This window comes from Meleagris gallopavo, chromosome 2, assembly GCF_000146605.3.
Source record: "Meleagris gallopavo isolate NT-WF06-2002-E0010 breed Aviagen turkey brand Nicholas breeding stock chromosome 2, Turkey_5.1, whole genome shotgun sequence".
NCBI classification, from domain to species: Eukaryota; Metazoa; Chordata; class Aves; order Galliformes; family Phasianidae; genus Meleagris; species Meleagris gallopavo.
Window position 1 is genome coordinate 79,817,392 of NC_015012.2, and position 18,856 is coordinate 79,836,247.

The 18,856-nt window shown below is 34.3% G+C and overlaps 2 protein-coding genes across 3 annotated transcripts in view; one reads left to right on the top strand and one right to left on the bottom strand.

Moving 5' to 3' along the window:
• Positions 1 to 3,278: 3,278 nt before the first annotated feature.
• Positions 3,279 to 17,613, bottom strand: LOC104909918 (unconventional myosin-VI-like). 2 transcript variants are annotated; one of them, XM_031552564.1, is made up of 7 exons: positions 17,449 to 17,613; positions 16,979 to 17,017; positions 13,608 to 13,711; positions 12,016 to 12,147; positions 9,970 to 9,996; positions 7,763 to 7,981; positions 3,279 to 6,088 (listed from the first exon to the last, which is right to left on the bottom strand). In XM_031552564.1, the coding sequence occupies exons 1-7, from the start codon at positions 17,454 to 17,456 to the stop codon at positions 5,889 to 5,891; spliced, it is 729 nt and encodes a 242-aa protein (XP_031408424.1). In that variant the 5' UTR covers positions 17,457 to 17,613; the 3' UTR covers positions 3,279 to 5,888. The 2 variants fall into 2 exon arrangements, with proteins under 2 accessions (XP_031408424.1, XP_010706021.1); XM_010707719.3 differs by lacking the exon at positions 9,970 to 9,996 and having other exon boundaries at positions 17,449 to 17,596.
• A 486-nt stretch (positions 17,614 to 18,099) lies between these two features.
• IMPG1 (interphotoreceptor matrix proteoglycan 1) overlaps positions 18,100 to 18,856 on the top strand; it is a 22,752-nt gene continuing 21,995 nt past the window's right edge. Inside the window, exon 1 of the mRNA XM_019613159.2 lies at positions 18,100 to 18,103. Within this exon, the coding sequence (XP_019468704.2) occupies positions 18,100 to 18,103 (4 nt within the window). The remainder of the gene's footprint in view (positions 18,104 to 18,856) is intronic.

Genomic DNA, 18,856 nt, shown 5'->3' on the forward strand with positions numbered 1-18,856 from the left:
CAAAAAAAAAAAAAAAAAATGCTCCAAGCACTGAAAAAATGCTCACAAGTACGCTCTTCAAATTATGATGATATAGTCAGTATTTGTTATTCACACAGAAACACAGCACTGTCACATCAGGGAGGAAAAATCATAATTCTTCTCAATGATTTAGTATGTAAAATAGCTTCAGGTGTAAGATCAACTTAATTCTCTTTAGAAGGAACTAGAGATGATCTCAAAGGATTTGAGTTCTTCGCTATGAGCAATAGTTAAATTATGTATTTTGAAAATCAAAATGCTTCTTAAATGTCTTATGAGAATTTCTTTTACAGGTATCCAGAATAAGGAGGTCTGCATTGTTCAAGACTGGAGTTCAGGTGGACAATGCGTAACAAAAAATCTGAGGATTCCTAAAGATGCATCACTTTCTCTTTAAAATCAGTACACATTAAACACATCGTGTCATTACAGAAAAACAGCTCGACCTTATTGCTCAACTGTGTGACCATGTCTAAAACTTGCCTGGTAAGAAGTAACCAGTAGTAAAGAGTGTTAAGGTGCATGCATTAAGCATACAGTATGTATATATCTTAATGCTATTTGTAAGAGCTTAGTGCTAGCAACAGCTTTTGTTCAGAAATGACATTTTTTGCAATGCTGTATCGCTACAATCAGCCTGGTAGAACAGACAAAACTTTAAAGCAGGCCTACACTATTTTATTAACCTTTCTTACACACACTAAAGCAAAGCAAGTGGCAAACATGGAAATAAGAGCTGTCACTAGTAACGTTCTTACCTTTTACCAAAGGCTACATTAAAAGCATTTGGGAACATTTTCATCCTCTTCCTGCAACACTCAGACCAGAAATCACACAGAAGTTGTAGTTATTTTTAAGGGCTTCCCTGAATTTAAGATTGTTATGTCTCTGCCACTAAAAGCATAATGCATACATTATCACTTCATTAGTTAATTCCTGGTGACAGAATCCCATCACAGCTGAGGTTGGCAGGGACCTTTGGTTCACCCGGCCCAACCCCCACACAAGCAGGGACACCCAGAGCAGGGTGCCCAGGGCCACGTCCAGGCAGCTTCCAAAGGGCTCATGCCAACTGTCTAATCCTAGGACTTCAAACTTTCTGAATAGGTGAAACACTTGTAGTTTTCTTCATCCTTTAAGAGCACGTGATTCACGTTCCCAGCTACCTAGGAAATAAATTAGTCATGCACAAAACACTTTAAACTCAGTACATACCAATCATACCGAGAGGTTACTCTTAAGTTTCTCCAGAAGAAATCTTGGCAGACAATGAGTGGCCATTAATTATTTAATAGGCTTAACAATTCATGCTCTATGAATCCATAATCCCGATTCAAACAGGAGCATTACTTTACCTTCAACACCTTTTTCTTGAGTATATGCAAATATTCGTGCCATGCCAGTGTTGTATAACATTCAGGCACTGTTTGCCACTTGGCACAAATCAGAAGTTTGTATTTACAGCTCAAAGTGAGCTTCTGCAAAGTTCATGGCTATACTGGATGACAGCTCCTCATTCAGATGTGAAACCTCCACGTATTCAGGACAGTAGCAGATTTCAGTTGTAAATCTTTCTAGCTTTCAGTACCACACAAAGAATGAATTTTACCTTCTTATACGCCCTTGCCAGTGTTTATGAATTCCAAATAACTGCACAAACAGGTCTCCTTGCAAAACCAACAGAACTGATGATTATGTACAAATGAAAGCAATGCACCAACAAAACAATTTTAGGATTCTACAGCTGAAACTGTATTTCTATTTTCTCTATTTAACTAGGAAATACTTTAAAACAAACCATTAAAGATGCTGTTTTACACATCAGTATAAAGCTCACTTTAAAAATACTTCTTACATGGCATGGGACATCGCCCATGCCAGCAGTGTTAGCTTTTTACAACTGCTCACGTAAGTTAAGATGCATTAAGAATGCTAAAGGCATTCTTTCCTTTTTTTTTTTTCATTACAAATGTATTTTTGTATGTGTTTAGCATCTCTCTCCCCATACCCATTATTATTAGCTTAAAAAATAAGTAATTTTAAGTTGTGTACTTTAATAATGATTATTCATGACTGTATTTATCACTCTTAACTATTAATTACCAAATATATTTGCTGGATGTAAGCCTTTTGTATTTCAATAAATTATAATAAAACCATCTCCTTGAAAATTTTGCTGGGATTGAACTGGTATTTGATCTCACATTAAGGTGCATCACTTTCTTTTAAATGTGATGTTAAACTGTACTTGAACTGTAGTTCCAACTGTAGCATAAAGATACTGACACAAAGTTATGCCTAAAAACAATCAAAGCCTGAATTACTTCAACTGTACTGAACTGAAAAATAATACTCTGATTTGGCCCTTGAAAGAGGCAAGTTTGATAGCCTTTGCTTCTTTTTTCTGCAGCTCCAAAACTCTTGCAGCATATAAACTCAGCACATCCTAAATAGTTTCACTAGTCACTGTTGAGAAAATGAAGCAGATGCAAATGGTAAATAGCATAGAAAACAATATTTGCACTGATTACAATAAAGTTCTTGTGGTAAAGCAGCAAAGGTTTGAAAAACTGCAATACAAGGATAAAGGATTTAGAAGTCTTTCCATCTTTCTCATACCTTAATTTACCCTTACTTACTCCACTTAAATTTTTTAAAACAAGAGAGATGCAAGTGAGGTTTCAACATGGAATGTATTTTATTTTTATTTTTTAGATTTTCAGTACAGTATTAGGAGATCATTTAAATACTTTCAAAATATTTGGGAAAAAAACAACAAAAACAAAAAAACAAAAACAACCAAACAAGGGCTTCAGTGAAAAAAGAAAACCAATCTCAACAGTGGGTAATAGGCAAGTATGTAATGACCTTATGATCCTTGAGTAGCACCCTCTAGACTGGTACTTAGTCAGGAATGTTCCTCTCCTTATTTTCTGGACTGTTTCATGAAGTTCTCAACTATAATGAGCAGCTGCACTTACAGGGAGGAGGAAATGTTTATATAAATGAGACACACAGAACCTCATTTTCCTTCAAAAACAACTTTTTTTTTTTCTATTCCCTACAGCTGCAGATCAGAAGGGCATTAGATAACAGCACAATCCCTAAGACCAGAGACTGGTTCCAAACCATCCAACAGTATCACAATCTGACACAGTAGATGAGACAACAGAGAAAAGCTGGACAAGTAGATGAATATTTCTCATTTGAGAAAAAAAAAATTAGAACAACAACAAAAAAATTGCTGCACAAAAAGATTGACAAAAACTAAAATTGCGTTGTTTTGATACAGAATGAACAGAGGCATGCTGCTGTGCAAACTAGAATACCCTGATTTATGGAATGTATCTTCTCGAGCACACTGCTCAACCAATGCAGAGATGGGGAACATGTAAACTGAAAACATCCAGCCACCAGTTCCTCTTCCACTACTTTATAGTCCAATACCTAATATTCGTTTATCATATAACTAACACAAATTCCCATACGCTCAAATCAGGAAAATAAAGTTTCCTTCCAGTACCAGTCTGTAAGCAACTTACTGTCAAGAAACAGCCTCAGTCAAGGAAATACTGGCATAATGAAAGGAACAGATTGGAACAATTAAGTTAATGATTTTATTTAGAGTTCCCCACGGTTACGTTTATATATATACAGATACATATATATACATACACACATACATACTTAGGCATTTAAGTATATATATGTGTATATACATACACACACACACACACACTTAAGTACTGAGGTTCTTTGCTTAGTGTTCAGTCTCGTTAAGATCTACCTTATATATATAATCTGAGCCTGAATGGGAATTTAAATCCAGATAGAAATAAATGTAAGACAGGGCTTCTCAGCCCTATCAATTCAGTGATTTTCTTTTCCTTGTGTCAAATATAAGGTCAAAGCTTTTGCAGTTTTAAGTTTTTGGAGACTGGAAGTTCCGAAACCTTCATTCCAATTCAATAATGCTTCAAAAGAAGTACCTTGAAAGTCATGTAACATTGTACAGATCTGCACACAACTTGCTAGTCAATTCTCCTTTCATCTTCCAGCCGAAAATTACTGCTTCAGCTTAGAGGGCGTTTTCAGTAAAAAGAAAACACATTTGTCAGTTTGCAATCACATGATCAAAAAGCAGAATGGGTATGGAAGTTGAAGTTCCCTGATGTGGCCAATTCATACAGAGTTAATGTGTTACTCAAATACCTTTGCATGTATTACAGTAAGGAGTGCATTTGTAATAATAATTAGACACAGGCATGCAAGCATAATTTACAGTCAACGAGGACACGCATCATGAGCTTCCTCTGACTGTGCTACAAAACTGTACCTCTTGGAAGTCATTAATGACTTTTATGTATTTATGTGATTATAAACTAAAGTTTATAAACATTTTTCAAAAGGTTTCAAACACAATCAACTGAAAGGAAATTATTTTGTACTGTGAGCAAGCTGTCAATTTGTAAAGCAAGGTTTCATTTTTGTGTCAGGTTGGATAAGTAATGGGACATCAGGTTCCTTATATTTCCAGTTCTTAACAGAGAAATAATATATAATTAAGCCTTTGTTCAAATAATGGCCAGCATGATGAAATAATCACATCAGTAGATGGGATCCATCTTGAAACTGAATGAAATTAGTAATTCCTATCCATAAAATCTCTCACTGCTTAATTAAGGAACTGTAACAAGCTAGGACACTGACAAAGGAGATCAAGATAAAGATCAGTGTCTGAATGACTGCAACAGCCTAATATATTAAAAATTGTAGCTAATTCATCAGCACGTAGATGATGCATTATGTTACTGGCCAAATTTTTACAGTATCTAACCAAAGGTACAGACTTTGTGCATCTCATTGCAATTAAAATAAACATGTCTCAGTGTTCAGTTAAGTTACATTACCATCCAGAAGCTGACCAGATTTCCCTTATGCTATCCTTATCTGCCTCCAGATACAAGTCTTGGACAATTTTGCATGTATATTTAAATTATACTACATGGATAAGTGAGTTGTCCAAGAATGGACATATTTTCTTAACAGAAATTTGGTCAAAAAATGATATTTGTATTCAAAAGGAAAAAAAAAAGAAACAAAAATATGTGGTATAAGGTGTAATGAGCAGTACATTCTTTGTGTACAGTATTACTCAATATTGACATACATGAATTCTCTTCTCAGAATGCACAGAAAAAAAATGTTTCTCTTAAACCAAAACAGAGTACAGTAGGAACAGTAACAGAACAGTAACAGAAACAGTAGGAAGTTATGAGTCTCAAGTATAGAAGGATTTCCCATCACTTTCAGAAAAAGTTAGTAAAAACAGACACTAACCTCTTTTCAAATCAGGACATAAAATATCTCAGATTATATAAAAGTACACTCCAACTTCTCCAGAACAGAAGTCAAAGCTAAGGCCCCACAATTCCAGTTATGAGATACAGCATATACTCTTTACTAGTCCACCACTTAAAGCCCGCTATTTAGTATTTTGAAGAGGGAATTTTATAAAACGATGGTTGCGATGCCGTTCTTTGTACCCAACTATTGATAGATCATTTAAAGGTGTTAAGTGTTGTAACAGAAACTGCTAAGAAAAATGCAGTGTATAAACATAATGCTACAACCTACACTGACTGAAAATTCTTCAGGGTCCTCATACCTAGTGAAGCTGACTACACAAATTAAACATAATAGAGTACAAATTAACAAACCACATGATTAATAAAATCTGTTCACTTTATATTAAACATCTCTAATATGATTAAAGAACATTATGTCCTCTGTTGCACAGAGGAGCTCTTCCCTTTGTATCACGGGCAAGGGTTCTCATCATGAATGCCGCGGTGCAAAATGACCATTTATTTCAACAGGTTCTGCAGCATAGCTGTAGCATACGTAGGACGAGCTTGTCTGCTTTCAATTGCATTTTGCAGGTACTGGATACCTCCACAGCGCTCCCAGATTTCTTCAAACTGTCTCGGCAAAATTTCAGCACCTCGCTTTCGAGTTAAGCCAGTCTCTTCAAGGTTAAGCTCACACATATCCATATCATCTTTACCTGAAAACGTAGAGGAAAAAAGAAAAATCTTTATAATATTTTTACATCGTTCAAAGGTCGCATAAGCAAAATTCATATCTTCGTTAATTAGATTCCCTCTGTCAAGCTCTGGTTTGTTAATTGACTTCATAGCTTATAAGGGAACCAGTCTTCAGACAGATTTCTACTCACAGGACAGAAAAGCAGTATCAGAATAAACTACTTTCAGATGCTGAAACTGACAAAATTGTGGTTAAAAAAAAAATCAAGCAAAAATCAAGCAAAGAGGAACAAAAGCAAGAAACCAAGAAAGATCAGCATCTCAATATACTATCCTGAAGTCCACTACAGGATAAATTTGTTTTGCACATATATACAGTTTTGCAGTCAACTGTTGTTATAGTTTTGTTCTGTTTTTTAAACAAAGCAAAGTGACTTGGAACTTAACACTTGAGCAAATTCCCTATACCCTTAATCTGTCAGCCTCCCATGCTAAACAAAGTGGAAGTACTGATGGTACTGCCCACATGGAATCCAATGAAGCAATGAGTGCAGTTCACCAGCTGTATTTTGATCTTACTTTTCATAGGTGATCCATTGAATGTGGTATTCATGACAGCACTGCTACTTTTAGATAAGGGCTTTGAAACTGAACAGACAAAAGCTGGTATAATTATATTAAAAATAATTAGTAGAAAATAAGGAAGTTTGGTTGCTACTAAAGCATCACTTTGTAAAACTAAACAAATGGATAATGGCCTTCTCATCAGTTCTAAAGTCAAAGACAAGAACTCAAAAGACTGAACTGTAAAACAGTGTTTTTTTGCTCTTTGCATTATCCACCAGAAAAAAAAGATACAAGAAAGCCAAGAGTATCACAGGCTGCATTAAAAAAAGCGTAACTGGAAGCTTCAAGGATGTGGTTCTCCCTTGCTTCTATGCTCTTATAAGACTCCACCCTGAGTACTGCATCCAGCACTGGAGCCCCAGTACAAGAAAGACATGGACCTTCTAGAGCAGGTCCAGAGGAAGGCTGTGAGGATGACCAGAGGGCTGAAGCACTTCTCTTATGAAGACAGGATGGTACTTTGGGTTGGTTCAGCCAGGAGAAGGCCATGGGGGAGACCTTATAGCAGCCTTCCAGTACCTAAAGGGACCTACAGGAAAGGTGGAGAGGGACTCTTTGTCAGGGAGTATAGCGACAGGACAAGGGTTAATGGTTTAGACCAGAAGAGAGTAGATTTAGATTAGATATAAGGAAAAAAATCTTCACTATGAGGGCACTGGAACAGGTTGCTTAAGAGAAGCCATGGATGCCCCATCTCTCGAGGAGTTGAAGGCCAGGTTGGATGCAGCCCTGAGAACTGGATGGTCTTTAAGATCCCTTCCAACAATTCTACAATTAACCATCCATTGCCACATCTAATTTTTATTTCAAATATTTAAGATTAAAATCCCAATCTTTCATAGCAGGCAACAAAACATTGTAAAAGCACTAGTTTGCTACCAGCACCACCCAAATAATACTCCATGACATTTGGCCACCATCAACGGAAGTCACAGATCTTCAAATTCTGCCCAGACATGAACTGCTGATGAGGCTGCAACTAGGAAAACTTTCATCATCTGACTTTTTTTCTAAAATAAGTTGTCAACACTGAACCTTTACAACTGAACTCTGCTTTTGATACCAACCAGCTACAAGGAGAATGGGTGCCTTGTCAGGATGAAGTTCCATCTGTCGAGCAATCCACGGCCCATCAAAATGTGCATACCACCAACCCTTCTTTTTGTTTTGGGGATCTTTATATTGGTCCATGGGACGGATGAAGGGAATGCGGAAGTAACGCTGTTGTCTATTTATTTCAATCTCCTGCTGCCTCATTGGTAGCTGAGCTGTTGGGTTCTGTTGAGCTATTACACAAAACAAAAGCCAAAAATAAGCAAGAATAATCAAACAAACATTATTGACTTGCTAAATTAGTTAGCAAAAACAACAAAACAAAACAAAAATGGGAAAGTCTCTCTGAATACAAGTCTCATCAAACCTAAAGCCTTGCCATCATCATATAACGTGCGTTCTTCCAACTACTCTGACTACAGCACTAGTGAAGAAAGGTTCATTTTAACTATTATACCTACATGTAAAACAATTGGTCAGTGGCCTCAGGTAAGTTTAGACAAAAGCAAATAAAATACCACATTCTGCTTTAAATTAGTATTTAAAGTATAAATTTCTATGTAAAATATCTTACCAACCAGAAATATAAATCAGTAGCTGTTCCAGATCAGTCTATTTCTTTGTAAAATAAGGTCACTGTGCGAAACAGTATTTTCAGTACAAGAATAGAAAGCACCACTCAAAGACTTTTCTTTTGGGTGTGTAACACTGTTAGAAATCACTAATTTGTTAACAGAATTTGATAAATAACCATTTACTACGCTAAATAGTCCTCAAAAACAAATGCCTAGACTGCTGCATACTGAACTCCAGCTGCTTTCTTTTTCAAAGGAACTGGTTATATCTGTTCATTAAAGTTGTCTGACTGAACTTCTCCAGGGAATAGGTTCTTGATAAACATTTGTCATGTGTGTTTTTGGAGTCACACACACTTATATTTCAGACTCAGGAGAAAAACTTTCTTTTGAACAAAAGCAAATACTCTGCATTAACACATCAATGGATCAACCTTCTTAATTTTATGTATACAATATAAATTGGGTTTAAATAGGAGATGCTCTTATAAATAAGATCATTTCCTTTAATATCTGCTCCTGCAAAATTTTATTCATTTGGTTCTAATGGCTTACAATAAGTACTCTGTTTAAGAAGTTCTGAATATGAATCTATGTCACCTATAGAAAAAGACAGCTAACAGCTTAGCGTTTTAGCATAAACAGAATAATTAAAAGTGAATTCCTTTTTTTGTCCACTGTTTATGAAGAAGCAAAACTGATTTTTGAGTTAGAATTTAATACATGAAATTGACGATCACTTCTAATAATGCACTTTTATATTTATGAACAGGACTGACAGACTACAAGTGTACCTCAAAATTAGTTATATTACTTTTGCTTGAATCTGAGTATTTCTAAATGCGAAGAGTGGAATTTTGAACAGAATTGTATTATACAAATTATGCCTCCAATTTTTTTGCCCATGCCTACATAAACAAGAAAACAAAAATATATTTAGTAGAATAATGCTGATTTATACATTAAATCTGAAAAAGCACATGTTTTATATGGGGATAGATGCTATAGTACACAGCAAATTGTCTGAACATCTAACAATATCATTTGAACATCATACTAAAGATCAGTGCTTTAGTATTGTCAAACACTTTTTGTAATGTAACAGTAGTTGCTAAGTAACCCTTTGCATACTTAAATTCAAGAGGAAATCTAGAGGCTGGAAATGCTAAGCAGCCAGTAAAGACTAACTTTCAGCACTATGGAAAGAAGTTCTTTACTCAAACAAAACCACCACCTGACAGTTAGTGTGCTAGGAAAACAGCTGTTATAATTAATTTGATTCCAGAGTTTTGCTACCAAAAAAAAGTGCAGACAGTAAAAAAATGCTATTAAAAAAAAAAAAATTACTTATTTTGGAAAGAAAATTGTTATCTCCTCAAGTAATGTACATCACTCTCCTTTCTTATGACAGTTGAAACGGGAAAGGATCTCATGAAATAAACAGTGAAGTACATTAGTAAGTTATTACAATACTACATAATAACCAACAGTTGAATAAAATTGCAAAATAGTAGAATAGCATTTTACTTGAAAAATTAAATTCCACGTAGATGTGTAGCAAAACACTGGATTAAATAATGTTAGTACAGAGCTCTCAAGTGTTCCTAATCTTCAAAGTTAGCTTAAGTAACCATCTCCCCACTTACTTGAGTTGTTCAAAAATGGTGCAAAATCTGTAAACAAATATTACATGTTGAACAAAATGCAGTAGCGTTGACCTTTTTAAGTTACAGTTTCGTTACCTTATTTTTCACCAATGATGATATCAGACAAAGAGAAATTCTAATTAAAAAAGTACACGTTGAGCTATTTCTATTTATTTTCTGCCCACTGACATAAACAATGTCTCCTTTGTTCAAGTTTCATAGATACCTAATTGCTTCTAGTTTCATCAGGATTTAATTTAGAAATTTATTACTTTGCCATACTGTATGAATACATCAGTACAAACTGCAACAAATGCCCTCAGAATTAACACAGTACTTCTAATTTTTCGTATTTCTGTTAAAAAAAATAATAATAATAAAAAAATTAATTCCCAGACCTCTGGGATGAGATGTGATAAGAATATAAATATCCCAAACTTTATTTGTGGAAGTCCAAAGATTTTCTGCTCTTTAAAATTTCCCATTAACAACATAACAGAAGAATACTTACTACCCATTCAGTTCCAAACAAATTTCCCGAGCTGAAATTCAAAGCAACTTGCTATCTCGCAGAAGTACTTGGAATGCCTTTTCATAATGTTTTATTCATTAGCTTTCATAAGCACTTAAAGCAATATTACTACAAGAACCCAGTCTTTAATATGGTCTTTTCCAGAAGTCCAGGTCTCCCCTCCTCTCTCTTCAGGGAACCGAAGTTCTCTGAAAAGCGCAGACTCTCAGAAAATGCTCAAGTAATGGCCAACTCACAAAATGAATCAAAAGAAAGGAAATATTATTGTATAATGACTGACACTGGAAATAAAGAGTGTACCTGGGATCTACACTTCCCATGTTCCTAGACCAAGCTCTGTGCTAGGGCTAATGGGACTCAAAAAACATCATCTCCTCATCTGCTCTTTCCTCTTCTACTCCCACTGCAGCCGAGACCAAAGAAAGACCTGGCTGAATTATCCTATCAGTTTGTTGTATTTCTGTTCATTTCTTAGGTTCCTATTATAACAGATGATTATTGGAAAAATAAAACCGAATCACCACTACCAAATTTAAATCACTCCAGAAACTGGATACCTAATTTTCAGGTTTGGCAGTTTCACACATGGTAACTCCTACACATTCTCACTGAATTTAAAAGCCAGTCACTGACTTTCATTAGCACTTTGCTTTGGCAAATAAGCACCTATCTATGAAAAAAGCAGAATGACAGTGCAATATAAAAGCAGAAACCATGCGATATTTGTCATCCTATCATCAAAAAATACAGTATTTGTAGAATTCATGAAAGGAAAATGTAATTTTAAATATGTAAGGTTTAGAACAACTTAGATGAGGAAATAATTTGCTTCTTTTAAAAACTTCCCTAAGTTCTTATCCATATCTTAAGAAATTATAAAAGCATGAGAAACCACCAAGGAGTTTTGTTTTGTCTAGATCCTAAGTATAATAGTACAATTACGTAGAACAGGATTCCTTCCTATCTTGTTTTTTCTCTAGCCCCAGTAAGCCACTCAGACTACTGGACTATTTGTGACACACAGGACTATTGTGTTCAGAATCTCTAATCTACCCTTAGTGAGAGTTCAGAATTATACCTAACAGTACTGTCATTGAAAGCAGTATTTTATCTACAAAGGTCAGAATTAGTATGAACAATCTTCAAAACAAAGTCTCAAAAGTCTCAAAATGCAAACTGGAATAAATGAAAAATCTGCCTTAGTCTTGCACAGCATAGCAATGAATGTTTCATAAAAATGCCAGTAAATGCACTACCAAATCAAGAATTGTTTTTGATTTTTAACAAATGAGAGTTGTTATTGAGTACATATGTATTTTCATCTTCAGAAAGTATCTGATCTTCTGCAAAGTGTTTGCCAGTTCCAAACTTTTAAAAATATTCACCCTAATTCAATATGAAAATACTCTTGGAAAACATCTCCTTCAACATAACAAAAGAAAATTACCCTAGAAACATTTTCTTTGGAATACTTTCTCAAAAATTATTATAAACACAAAATTATCTCTTCTCACCATAGTCTGTGACTGATTTGGGAGCACGCTGTTCTGCTTCTGCATTGCGTTTCTTGTTCTTGGATTTCCAAGCATGATAGACCTTTAGCCTTCTGTGAAACTCTTCTCTGCAAGCCGCCAATAGTTCAATATCTGTCTCAGAAGCAAGAAAGGAAGACAGGAGTAAGAAAAAAATTAGAGGAATGATTCATGAAATGCTTTTCTGTATTGATTGGTACATAAAATTTTAGATCCAGATATAGCAGTACTGTGTTATAATAGCAAGAAACTGACATTTTGTGAGCTCTAACTATAAACGTAGCTAAAAGCACAGTATTTCCACAACTAAGGATAATTTCTTAAAATATTTTCTAGGACAGCTTTTAATTAATGATGTGGTATTAAACATATATACCTTGTTCTTTACAGAAACAGGGACCTAATCTGATGGTCTAGAAAATCCTTTGCAGTGCTACATATCCTTTTGTCTTTGGAGATATGGCAGTGCTCAAAGTAGCTGTTTTACTGTGAGATTTGTAGCAGTGAAATGCTACTGTTGTAATTTTCCATTTACTGAATTTGCCTGTTGATTGCAAAAAAGCAGTAGAGAGGCACAAAAAAAAATTCACCCCTGAACTTCATCTCTGAAATTGAAAAAAGATCTTTTTAGATTAGATGTAGATGTCTCTTCTGCTTTGACACCTGAATTCTTTGTCTACTTTATTAATGATATTTTAATTTTATTGAATTTCCTGATACTAAAGACCGAATGATCACAAGAGTTCTTCATTAGTCATCTAAGAGGATCTGGACTGCATTCATTAAAGATAAATATACATTAACACCACATTACTTTACATGTTAAATTACTGAACCTGCTATTCAGTTGAAACACATTATTGCAGTTCTGCATATGTAAATACAGAGACACAAAATTTGGAGCTAACTTTGCAAGTTCAAATACAAATATAGAGGATGGATTTCTTTCTACATCCAGGGATTAATTCTCAGTTATCTTAAATGTCAGAAATTAACCAACACTTCCTATCAGAAGTAAGAAAAACTTTACAATTTAATAAAGAAATAGCTCATATCTGTTTCTATCTTCATAAAATCAGAGAAATGGTAATTAATGTTACAATTACAGTTACATTCACAAATTGTTGCACCTTTTCAAAAACAAAGAATAATTTAAACATTCAAGACAAAAAGTATTTTAAACTGTGCTTTATACATTCTTTTTGCTAACAGCAAGAAAATATAAAAAAGAGTTGTTAGAACCCATACATTCTAGATAAAGCCTAGTAAATATTCCCTTTTTTGAATTACATAAAAGAGAAATTATACGAAATTATGACATATTTTATGGTCCAAACAGCTTAATATACTAAACAGTAAAATCAGTAAAAAAAGGTAACAAAGCAATTTCTGTTTCCACAGTATAGAGAGCAGTAAGCCAAATTACTTTAGAGAAACAAAATATTTTGAAATTAACTTGACATTAATTCAAACCTACGTAACTTCATGACCAAGTTTTTATCTTTATTATATGATGTAACACCTTTCATACAACTACAATCTGACTTCTTTTTCTCTCAAATGAAAAAACCTACCACAAGATGTGTTGATGGTATCACGAAGCTCTGCATATTTCCATTTACTCAGATCATGCTTCTTAGCACCAGCAGCAGCTTTTGTAGCCTGAACTGCAGGACCTCTACAATTATGAAAAATAAATAAATAAAAAAACAAGTAAGCATGTATAAATATAAATGCATTTTTTAAGGGACAGGTAAGTATAGAATGGGAATTGCTACAACAATGGGAACAGATCCTATGAGCAACACTGCTGCATCCTTGTAGTAGCAGGACTGATTTAGAAGGAAATTAAGAAATTACTTCCATGATGCTCCAAGTATTAAGAAAAAAAGGAAGCATTTTTTATGTACAAAATCTTTCTGTAAGAATAATCCTGTCAGCTGCCCAGACATCAAGAGAAATTGCCATAAATATCTAGTGTTTACGTGTAAGAAGACACATTCTATGCATCTGTATGTATGTACATCCCCCCTCATTTTCCTTGGTACTAGGTCAAGATGCAGAACACACACACACACATTAGCCATTTGCATTTTCAGTTCCATTATAAAAACAGACAAGGAAGGAAAAATGTTTCTGAAGTAGACAAGAAGGCATAAAAGGCATTTGTGCTGCTGTCAAAAACCAGAAAAACCTTCCATGCTTCTGACAGAAGTTTAATTTGAGAAATCAATTTCATTCTATACTTATTTTGTTGCAGCTATCCAAGAACAGCAATAGCTAGGCTGCAGAGGGAAAAAAAACATCATTATTTGCGGAAATACTGAAGAATAAAAACCCCTCTTTGAAGAAAATGCTGACCAGTATTAAAAGGCCCAACCAGAAACAGTGTGTTTCAAAGGCAAACGGTATCCGTCATGTAAGTACTGCACAAGGAAGTTAACAGCATGTGAGAAACCATTACTAAAATTTCCAACTTCTTAGCAGTATGAATAAGTCGTCCATGTAACAAACAAATGTTACATGCATACAAAAATAAACCTAGAAATAAAATAACCCATTCCGTTTTATCTTAAAAATGAGATAGATAAGGAGCAGAAGGACGTTCCTGTAGGAACAGCCCATGGACTGTAATAATACAAACCAAGATGGAAACACTACAACACTCAATGAAGAACACTTGTGTCTGCTGTTGAACTCCTTGGTGTTTAACGTGATTCTACCAACCTCTACTAATGCCCATGAATAATAATATTAGGCAATTTTCTTTCAGGCTCTGAGAAAACTCATTCAGAAGACATTATTAAATCTTTAATGGCGCAGCAAAACCCCCGATGCAACATTTTAAGTTACAAATTTACAAGAAACAGTGCAAGCCACATCTCTAGTAAAATTCTGTTTGTGACACAGTATCTTTGTGGGGCTATTTTATTATTATAGCATTTACGAACCAAGGAATATTATTTGAAGTTTATTTCTCTGTAAAATCTAAAGGTCTCCCATGAGAAACCACACTGCTCACGTGCTAGATATTTATGCCGTATTTTTCCTTTTTAGTGAAGAGGATATAAATATATTTTCTATGAAAGTTTTCTCTGTATAGATACAGCCGTTCTGAAAAATAAATTGCATTTAAGTTTTATAGCATAAAACATCTGTTTAGCCAAATGCTCTTCATAATAGCAACAGAACCATCTCTTGAAATGTAATTAAAACTACAGAATCTTCGTGTTCATTGCAGCATCAGTTTAATTATGCCTGCTCACACTATTAGTCTGAGCTAACACGCAGCTCCCAGTTTACACAAGAAGTTTGACTGAAAACCTACCTCGTCTTTTTATCAGTACAGAACTAAGGGGTAATAACACTTCCTCATTCTTAGCACCATTAATGATTAACGTAAAAGCAATCATTAAGCAGACAATTTCTTTCAAAATATTAATATTTTGTTATCACCAGTATGCCAAAACATGAAAGGACTGCTACAAAGTGCCATTTCCGCTACCTGGCGTCTAACCTTGATGAACAAAGGATTTGACAAATCCTGAGGATTTTCCTTATTTAGCAACACTACCCAGCACTCTAAGTATTTGCAACATAATTTAGAGCAGCAGAAGTAGGCCGTAAGATCTCTGGTTAAAGCAGCAATCTTTAAGAATGTTAATCCAATTGAATGGCTTAACTTCCCCATTACAGTACTACTCTGCACTCTGCAGATCAATGTGGTTTTCTGCATGACTTTATGTGTAGCAGTCTGTCAGTAAGAGGAGAATCATGCTTGACAGTCACTCTTCACCACTCAATCTGACATTGCAATTTTAATTCAATCATAACACAATGCCTCTGATTTGGTCAAAGTTTTGTGATTGCTTTGCATATTAAGGTTTGGACATCATCACTGGAACCGCGTCCATATATGCAATAGACTCTCTACCTCTAAATTTGCAGGCTAACAATTAAATGCAGCACTGTTTACACCCATTCATAAAAGAACACCACAAGAAATGAATTTAGATGACAGCTGCTTTCACAGTTATCAACATTATGGCTACACATTAATCATAGGTGGTTGGTTACCTTGCACATAGCAGGAGGGTCAAAACTAGATGATCATTATGGTCCTTTTCAACCCAGGCAATTCTATGATTCTATGCCTAGTTAATCTTATCTTCAGACTATGTATACACAGCATTCTGCTTTGTTTTACAACTCCAAATATTTTTACTTCTGATGTAAGACATCAGGAAAGAAGTGTCAGAAGATATTGTTTTTATTCCCACAGTCCATCAAACACTTAATTGCCCTCTAATATAGAGGTCATTAAAACCATTCTAACACTTGCAACTATGAGACTGTTGCAGTACAACTGTATTTAGACCTAAACCTATATCCTCCCTTACTCCTGCATTGTACATAAACCCTTCTATTATCATCCAAGAAATCTCAGGATAAGATTTTGTTTATATGTCTTAGGACAGTTTTAATATACTTTTAACTACACAATTTTCTCATCTGGCTTTATTTGAATTAAAATATAGGTAGAATATTTTCAATTAAATTGAGTTATATTAACTTTAAGTAATTTAACAATTTGTAGAAATTCTTCTTTTGAAGATGCAGAGCCTAGTATTTTATTATTATCGTAAGAGCAGTGATAAGAGAAGAAATCTGAATGAACCTTATCAAAATTAAACAAAATACAAGGCTACTGAAACTTTTTTTTGTTATTTATATAATCAAGTAAATTAGCATCTAAAAATTACTGAAAAATCAGGTAATGATTGTTAATAAAAAAGGTGTTGATAAAGGAAACTTATCTGAAAAAACTTGTTTACTTATCTGCTTAACACTTAGAAAAAACATATTCATTATTTTTTAAACACATTTCACATATGATTTCTTTTCATTAAATGATTTATTCATTCAATAGTTTCTTCTCACCTACCTAGACAACATTTCTGACATTTCTTTGGCCATTTGTTCCCTATAAAAAATTGACATATAAGCATAAACCAAATATATTAAAATAAAAAGCCTTATTAACTGTGATAGTCTCTTGCCAACCAAGCCAAAGCTGATTCAAACACAGAAAATAAACAGGAATTTATTTTATAACATCCATTCTAATGCATAATACACACGATTCCTTGTTAAGAGCAAATTAATCATATAAGGCTGTGAAAAAATGGCTGTATGTGAAAAAAATTACAGTAATTATGATCTTCAAATAGATGTTAGGTTATTAACGTGTTTATTAGACAATTAGGGAATATGTTGATTTAAAGTTTACAGATGCATTCTAATGAAGATTATTACAAGGTATTAGTAAATAGGAAGACTAGATCAATTTCCTTTGAATTAATTATTGTTACTTTTTTTTTATTAAAGTATTCAAATGGAGAAAAAGTGCCATACGCAGTCATTTGCAGCTTTGTTCCATTGGCTCTGCAAACAGAAGATACTTTTGTTAGCCTATTTTCTTAGTTATCTTTCTAAGAATCTGAAGCAGAAAAAGGTGGGCCAGGGTAGTCACTCCCATAATTTATCATCTTTTCTTCTTTTTTTCTTTAGCATTGTTTTATGTTTTATTGTTTTATTAAAATATATATATATATATATATATATATGAGACATACTACTCATACATTTTATGTCTGGATAAACACATCACAAGAAATACCAACAATCCTTATTTAGCTGGAAAGAAGACAGACAGTTTCTTCATGCAAGCTGTGAAAAGCACTGCACCTAACTGCCATGGTGAAGATGCCCTCCCCACACTTACAGAAAAGTGATAGCATTAGATATGCTACAAATCAACAATTATTTGAATTACTGGGACAATCCACAAAGAATACATTCATATGATCTTCAGTGAAGCAAACTTTTTTTGGTGCTTTGCATTATACGTGTTTTACTAAGTGACATAAATTAAAATGTATTGCACAGATGAAATCGGGTCCCTAATTGATTTTTATCCAAATGCCAAACACTTAACGTAAGCTCTATTTACAGTGCAGTAAACTCCTTGTAGACATATTTGCAAACTGTGGATGAATAATAAAAATGGGTGAAGCTGGGAGGAGTCCAGTCCACACTCAGTACAGAATAAAAAGCTGAGTCTGGTGTCCTAACAAACAGCAATTGTTTGAGAGGAATCAATCAGTATATTTCTGAAAGAAACTACTAATACTTTTGAACTTGTAGATATCTATAGAAAAAAAAAGTATAGAGGAGAAAAAAAGAAGTAAGGCCTTACCCGTTTTCAACCATGCCAACACATGAGTGTCACAGGTGCTTTAAAATTGAGGAAAGCACAGATGTACCTTCCAACTTGTACACAGACGTCACCTTGCTCTTATTAATTTTGCACTATCAGTAGCACAACACTGAAGGAAATAATCCTTTCCTCATGCTAATGTGTGAAGCTGGAATGACTATTTTATTTTTTACTTAAAAAACAGTGCGAAGCCACTGCAGAGCCTGTACACTGCATGAGTTCAGTATGCAGTAATATACTCTGCACCCTATTTTCCTGAGATTTAAAAGGAAAAGGAAATACACATGCATAGAAGTCACGGTGACTTCAATGTATCCTGCAGTAGTATGTAGGTCTCTAATCCAGAAGATGCCTGAACACAAGTCTCTTAGACACCAGTAAAATGTTAAGTGATATCAGTTAAAATAATTCCTGAGGATTTAAGTTTAAATAATTGAATTGTTCATTTGGCTCAAACCAATGAAGACATCTGATTTCAGAAAGGCATGCCCCTACAGATAAAAAAAAAATTCACATGGGTAGAAAAGTGTCTACTACTTTTTT